Genomic DNA, 7,062 nt, shown 5'->3' on the forward strand with positions numbered 1-7,062 from the left:
GTCTCCTGACATGAATTAAACAACAATCCTAAGAGTTTTAATAGAACAAAGGAACCGATTTAGAACTAAGCAAACAGCCACCAGATTTGTCAAAGAGCACTGCATGAGACAGAACCAAAACCTAATCAATATTATTGAAGCAATATTCATGAAGAATATAGAAAGAAGAGAAAGATTTTGTGGGAAATGGTAGACAGGGATAAATGGGAGAAGATTAATTGACTTCTCGAGTCTATTCCCTGATTCAATTGGATTATCATTTTTCTTTTACCAGCAATAACCCAATATCACTTAATCTCTATTGATCTCAATCTTAAATATACTCATTGATTGAGCCTTTACAACCTTATTGGGCAGGGAATGATACTGTTTCCTCTAAGTGAAGAAACGCCTTCTTTTGACAGTCCGGAATAGCTGACTCTTCACTTTCAGACAACTAACCCTGATTCTAGGCAATCCAGTTAGAGAAACATCATCCCTATATTTTCCCTCTTATGTCACTTAAGAATTTCTTACTCTTCCTGGAGATCACCTCTTACTCTTCAAAAGAGCGTAACCCTGTTCTTTCCTCATATGACAAACCCGGCATCCCAGGAAACTATTCAGTAAACTTTTGCTGTGCTTCCTAAATCATGAGCATTTCCTTCCTTAGATAGGAAGAATAGACCCATAATATAATTCTAGGTGCAATATTAGTGACCTATGTATGAATAGTGCAATTTCTCCCTAATGTTAAATGCAAATTCTCTTTCATGAAAGGCCAATATAGTCTTTGCCTTTGTATTTGCTTGCAGCACCTACCTTAGCTTTCAGTAACTTGTGTTCAAGGACGTCTAGGTACCCCCCAGCCCCAAACACCAACACTTACATCATTTAAAAAGGTACTCTACTTTTCCAATTTTTCTACCAGTTTGATACTTGCCTCCCCTTTAACTAGTGTCGTAATGATGCAGATCAGCACAGATCAGTTTCATTCAGTGCAAGACACTCCAGAAATTCTCACCTTCCCGCACATTAAAGTATCAAACAGATTGCCTGGCACATGCCTTTGTAGGGTCATGTAAAATTACTCCAGGACAATGCAGCCCTGGCAGTTTACACAGGCCCGCTTTAGCTTGTCTTCACCAGCAAGAGCTTTTACATGATAATCTATATTTTGACAGAGAGATTATATTATTATAATAATTGTTAGCCTTACACTACTGTAAACATTTCAGATTAATCCCTTGAAATATGAAAAATCTTATCCCACATAACCCTTCAGTTCAGAATGTTAGAGGAATGATACATTAAACTTTTCCATTCAAGGTTTCTGAATCTGGCTGACAGTGTGCTGACAGTGTTGCCAAGGGAACACATTACAATATGATTTGGATAAGTAATATCACATATTTCCTTCACTGCTGGAAAGCTCGTCTGCAATATTTGCTGCAGACACACAAAGAAAGATAGCTGGCAATGTTGCAGATAACTTTATCTTTGAAGTATTGCCTGAGCTCAGGTGAATACTATGAAATGGAGCTGATTGCTTTATATTAAACCAGATGCTAAGGTTTGTTGCAAAAAGCCATGTTAAGCTTTACTATCAGCTAAATACTAAAGCAGAATCCTGCATTCTTCTACAAAAGTGAACTACAACCCGTTTCAACTGCATGTAAATATAATTCCCCCATTTACAAAGTTCTGTCTCCTGATATGGATCAAACAATTATCCTAAAAGTTTTAACAGAACAAAGAAATAGATTTGGAACAAAACAAGCAGCCAACAGATCTGGCAAGAAATACTGCATGAGACAGAAAGGTGGAAACAGAACTAAGACCTAGTCAATAGCTATCGTGCAATATTCATTATATAGCAAGAACATAAATGCTTTACTAAAGTGGTTGCATGACTGGATCTGAAGAAAGTTATAGCATTGATGAAAGTTATATTTAATGAAGTATTTTCCTGATTGCATAGTTATGCCTAGTATGTGTACAAAAACTACAAAACCTGAATATTTTAATTTCAATCTCTGGTTTACTTTGCTGAGTGATTAGGCAATCTACATTAATCTAGTGCTTTTGCTATAGGATTAGCTCTCCAAAGGCACTTACAGGAACATTAACGTATTTTTTTGTTTATGCACAATCTCAAAGTGGCATTATTGAACGTAATAAAAATCTAATCAGAGGGTGGTTTTAAGGAGCAACTTAAAGTAAAGAGAGGCAGAAAGATTAATAACTCAAAACATCAAACCTACATCCTCCAGACTGCAGTTTCTGACCATTACCTAGTCAATGTTAAGCAACTTTTTGAATAGAGGGTGGAAAGAGGATTAGCTTTGCTACTCAGTGGCCAGAGTCCAGTCATGAAGGAATTCATGGCAAAAGCAAAAGTAACAGCCTTTATATTTGACATTAGTTACAACATTCAGATGGAAGCAGCAAAGAGTAAACATTTGTAACCGTGGGAAATAAACTCATATAAAAGGAACAGATACATAACATGCAGTCTGTTGAATATATTAACTAGTTTTGATTAGAAACAATGCATCTTAAAGACTTAAACAAGCTTTCATAATATTGCCTTGACACACAGCACCACTTTCCATAAAGACATCAGAACAAGGCAGATCCAGAATAACACTCACCCACTTCTGCTAATGTCAGTGGCGCTCGTAACATAACAAGGAGGAAAAAGTATCCTACATGAACAAAGCCCTTCATGTCTAAATATTAGACAGAGGACTTGTCATGTGAATCAACCAGAAATCAATAATAATCTGCTTGGTGTTCTTCTCTATTCAGCACCAGTTCTCGTACAAGCAGCAACCTCACTTCTGCTTGTCTAGCTTTAAATAGGAAAAGTTTGGCAACACATTTGTGCCTGCCTTCTTTGAAATCTGATGCTCTGATGGGCCTCTCGCTTTCCGTTCTGAATGTGATTTCTATTAGCTTAACAGATTATAGACATACTGTTATTTTTTTTAAATCATGATTAATTGAAACATCTTCTGAATTGGTTTACTTGCAATGTTCCAACCAAACAGTCTAGAGAAGATAATCGCAACCATTTTTTTAGGATTAAAAAATGGTTTAAACTACTTATCAGAACTGATGGTGACAAGACTTAAAAGGGAGGAAAAGCAGCCTGAATTTAGCAGAGAAATACTGACTTTTGCATGCCTACCAAGTTCTGGATAACCACACATATAACCAGTAGATGCTATCAACCCTGACTGTGGGTGGGGACGAGCTCACAAAACTTTGAAAAATATTTGATATCTCACAAGACCATGTGAGCTTAACAACTATTAAAACCAATTAATTCAAATGTTAAGATAATTAAAATGTTCAAATACAGGGAAACTAAAACGCTTGAAATATTTCTGGAAATCTTTAAACAATTGCAAAGACTAAATTCATTAAATAAAAATTAAAATATGTATTATTTCATTCTGCCTAGCCACTTCTTTGCATTTGTGAAAATTGGAGATGACACTGAGTTTAAATGCTGGGGCATTATTGCAATTGTTCATGTGAATGAATACAGTGTTTGCCAACCTATTCTATGATACAAATGACACAACTTGAAATTGCAATAATGCCCCAGCATTTAAACTCAGTGTCATCTCCAATTTTCACAAATGCAAAGAAGTGGCTAGGCAGAATGAAATAATACATATTTTAATTTTTATTTAATGAATTTAGTCTTTGCAATTGTTTAAAGATTTCCAGAAATATTTCAAGCGTTTTAGTTTCCCTGTATTTGAACATTTTAATTATCTTAACATTTGAATTAATTGGTTTTAATAGTTGTTAAGCTCACATGGTCTTGTGAGATATCAAATATTTTTCAAAGTTTTGTGAGCTCGTCCCCACCCACAGTCAGGGTTGATAGCATCTACTGCCCAGAAGAGTCCCTCTCGATTGGAGATAATAACAGTTTTGGGCAGAAATCTGACATTAACAAGCATGGACTTTTCACTCCTACTAAAATCTTAAAGTCATACCCTGAAGCCCCACGTTTCATTTTTTTTTCATTTACTGGGACATCTCATGGGTCTACTTCCAATCCACTGCCGAGACTACTTAAGTGTTATGGACACTGGTAAAAAAGAGAGAATTCTTTGGAATCAATGGCTTGATTTCTCTCTGCTTTGCTTTGCTGAACAGAAGCTAGTGAAGGAACAACATAGACCAGTATCACCAGGAACCCTAATTTGTCTCTTTTCTATCCTTTTCACCCACAAGAATTGATATTTGTATGACACTTTAAACATGATAAAGTCACCAAGATCCACCAGAGGACTATTACAAAACAAAACGTAATGCTGAATTGCTGTTACAACAGGTGGCCAAATGTTTGGCTCTGGGTAGCGTTTTATGAAGGAAGAGGTTTAGAGTGAAAAAAATGTCAGAAGTTGATGCCTTCATTAGTGCGGCAATAGACATCAAAAACATGGTGATGAAGAGGCGCTCAAGGCTCTATGTCTGAAGGGGTTTGACTGCCATGGATGGTCTGCTCAGTGTATCATGGGGACATGGCTCCATTAAACAGCCATAAGAAGATCAATTGAGGAGACCAGGAGGGGGCTCTCTATGAATAGTTTGACCAACTGTAATCCCAGTACACATAACCTAATTCATCATTTACATATACAATATGTCTAAACTGTGTCTTGGACATTACATCACCCTCTTTGCCAAAATTCAGAAAAGAAAGCCAACACAAAATAAATACTCTGATTCAAATATAAATCAAAATATGTCTTAATGCACAGAAATATCCATTAATCACCCCTATGTATTTACTTAAAAAGCCTGTCCTTTTTAGTTTCCTGGAATTATATTGCAGGGCTATCTCAGTGATTGGCGAAACCCAGCTGACTGAAGGATAATTCTGAAACGGCTATCTCAACATGTTTGACGGAGGTCTGACTTGTCATTCTAGCTTACATATGTTGCACAGCTACAGTTTGAGCTGAAGAGGAAACCAAGAACCATCGGCAGACTTTGCATGATTGGTAGATCCATGAGAGTACTCATGGTTGTTACTTGCTACTTTCGTGCAGAAATTGATAGTCCTTAAGCAAAGCCCTGTGCGAAATTGATAATGGACTCCTGTGTGCTCCTTGACATTTCTCACAGGTTTACCAGGCTTGATCTGCACCAACTGTTTTATTCTAATGATCTGCTTAGCCTTCTTCTAAAACCTGCCTCATCAAAGTCCTTAACCAAGTCCTCCACAGCAATACTCAAGTAATCTTGATTTGGAAAAATGACATCTGTATTTCCATTGTCACCTTTCCTAACTATAGGCTTCCCCTGATCAGTACCTCACCAACTTTACTCCCACTCTTGTCTTAAATGGACAAACTATGCTAGTATCTGAGCTGGTGTGTGCATGGAAGTCAAAGACAGAACATGCCTATCATTATTTTCTTGATCTTCCATTTTACCTGCTAGATTGCAACTCCTGTGCATCAAAAAGAAGAAATGGGCAAGGGTTAAGATGAGAGGTGATGTGAGGTGTGCTCAGTAGTTTAAATTTTCTGTCATTTTGATATTCAACAATGTATTTTTTCTTGCATTATATTATAAACCAGAAGAAATTGTGTGGCCACAGACAAATAGGATGAAGAACGTGACTAAGCAGAAGCAGAACTATATCTTCCATTGTTTCAACCCTACCCCTGCCATGGCCTTAGTTATTCCAAGATAGCAAGGATTGTCTCCATTGCTAACAGTGTTTACAGACTGGGTGATGCAGTTATGAAACTTGCATCCATGCTACCAGATTCACTGTGGGGTTAGCCTAAGAACTATGAGTCTTGATTAAGGAAGTTTGTTGGTGGTGACTGATAGCGGCTCTTGGTACAGCGAATGCAATGCGGCATTTGAGGATCTGTTCACTGCCCGTGATTTTCACTGGCCATAATGTCAGTTAATTTTTGCCTTCATCACCACAACCACTTTTAAGGCTATCCAATTAAGAGCCATAGATTTTCATGCTAGTTATTATGGGAACCATGAAAGAGGTTAAAAAGTAATATATAACATTCTTATAACAAAGAAACGGAGATACAATCTGGTGATGGTTCACAGCAATCAAGCTTATACTTGGAAAGCTTTCCTTCAATTTAAAACAAATTGTTCCATGCAAAAGGCATTCTAACACTCCAAATTTTATTTCTCTTTTTCACTACAGTAACTTACTTACTTACTTACTGCCTGTTACACCACTGGTGTTTAGGGCAGCAGTGAATGTCCTCCATCTCAGATGGGGCTGAGAGCTTCCTTCACCACGACAGTAGCTTCCTCTCAGTTTTCACTACTGTCAGTTATGCAAGTCCCAGCTGGAGACTCAGGAATACTGTCGCACATTCTTCACAGCTGTTTCTATAACAATTTTGTTTTGTCAGTCAGGCCTGTTAACCCTGAGCTGGACGCCTGAACCCAGAGAAGTGGTGGACCTCTCTTAGATTGTCCTCTACCCTTTGACCAGTTTGGCATGGGTGACCAAGAACCAAAGCATAAAGCCCTGACTCCAGTCAACATAGCTCTCCGGGTCACCAAAGCACGGTGAGCCCCCAAATCCAATGACAAGTTTGTGGTCCTCTTGGAGGTTACTGCGATAAGGAATCATTTTTATTCCCAAGTTCTTAGAAATTCTGGAGATCTATTGATTATAAATCCTGTTTCTGGCTCATCAACTCTGCAGAATCTGATCTATGATCCTCCAAGCTTCATGCTTGCAAGAAATGCTCCAGCCACAGGTTTAACTAGACTGTTTAGTCCTTCAGGAAACAATAAAATACTTTATTGAAAATCTTGTTCTAAAATGAAAAGATGAAAATTGTTAGTTTACAAGTATTTGAATCTATTATGGTTTTATTGAGTATTCCTGAAATAAAACGAATCTCAGCATTGTATATACATGTACTTTGATAATAAGTTTACTTTGAACTTTGTTATTTACATTTGTCATTTCAAGTTGATAGCTAACACTTGGGTATTAAATAACTTTGCCTGATGACTCTAGACCAGTAGTCCCCAACCACTGGGCCACGGACCGGT

The 7,062-nt window shown here is 37.4% G+C and overlaps 1 protein-coding gene across 1 annotated transcript in view; it reads right to left on the reverse strand.

Moving 5' to 3' along the window:
• Window positions 1-2,843, reverse strand: part of LOC140199506 (uncharacterized) — a 131,291-nt gene extending 128,448 nt beyond the window's left edge. The window contains exon 1 of the mRNA XM_072261703.1: window positions 2,634-2,843. Coding sequence (XP_072117804.1) covers window positions 2,634-2,709 — 76 coding nt within the window. The 5' untranslated portion in view covers window positions 2,710-2,843. The remainder of the gene's footprint in view (window positions 1-2,633) is intronic.
• Window positions 2,844-7,062: the final 4,219 nt, after the last annotated feature.

This window comes from Mobula birostris, chromosome 6, assembly GCF_030028105.1.
Source record: "Mobula birostris isolate sMobBir1 chromosome 6, sMobBir1.hap1, whole genome shotgun sequence".
Classification (NCBI taxonomy): domain Eukaryota; kingdom Metazoa; phylum Chordata; class Chondrichthyes; order Myliobatiformes; family Myliobatidae; genus Mobula; species Mobula birostris.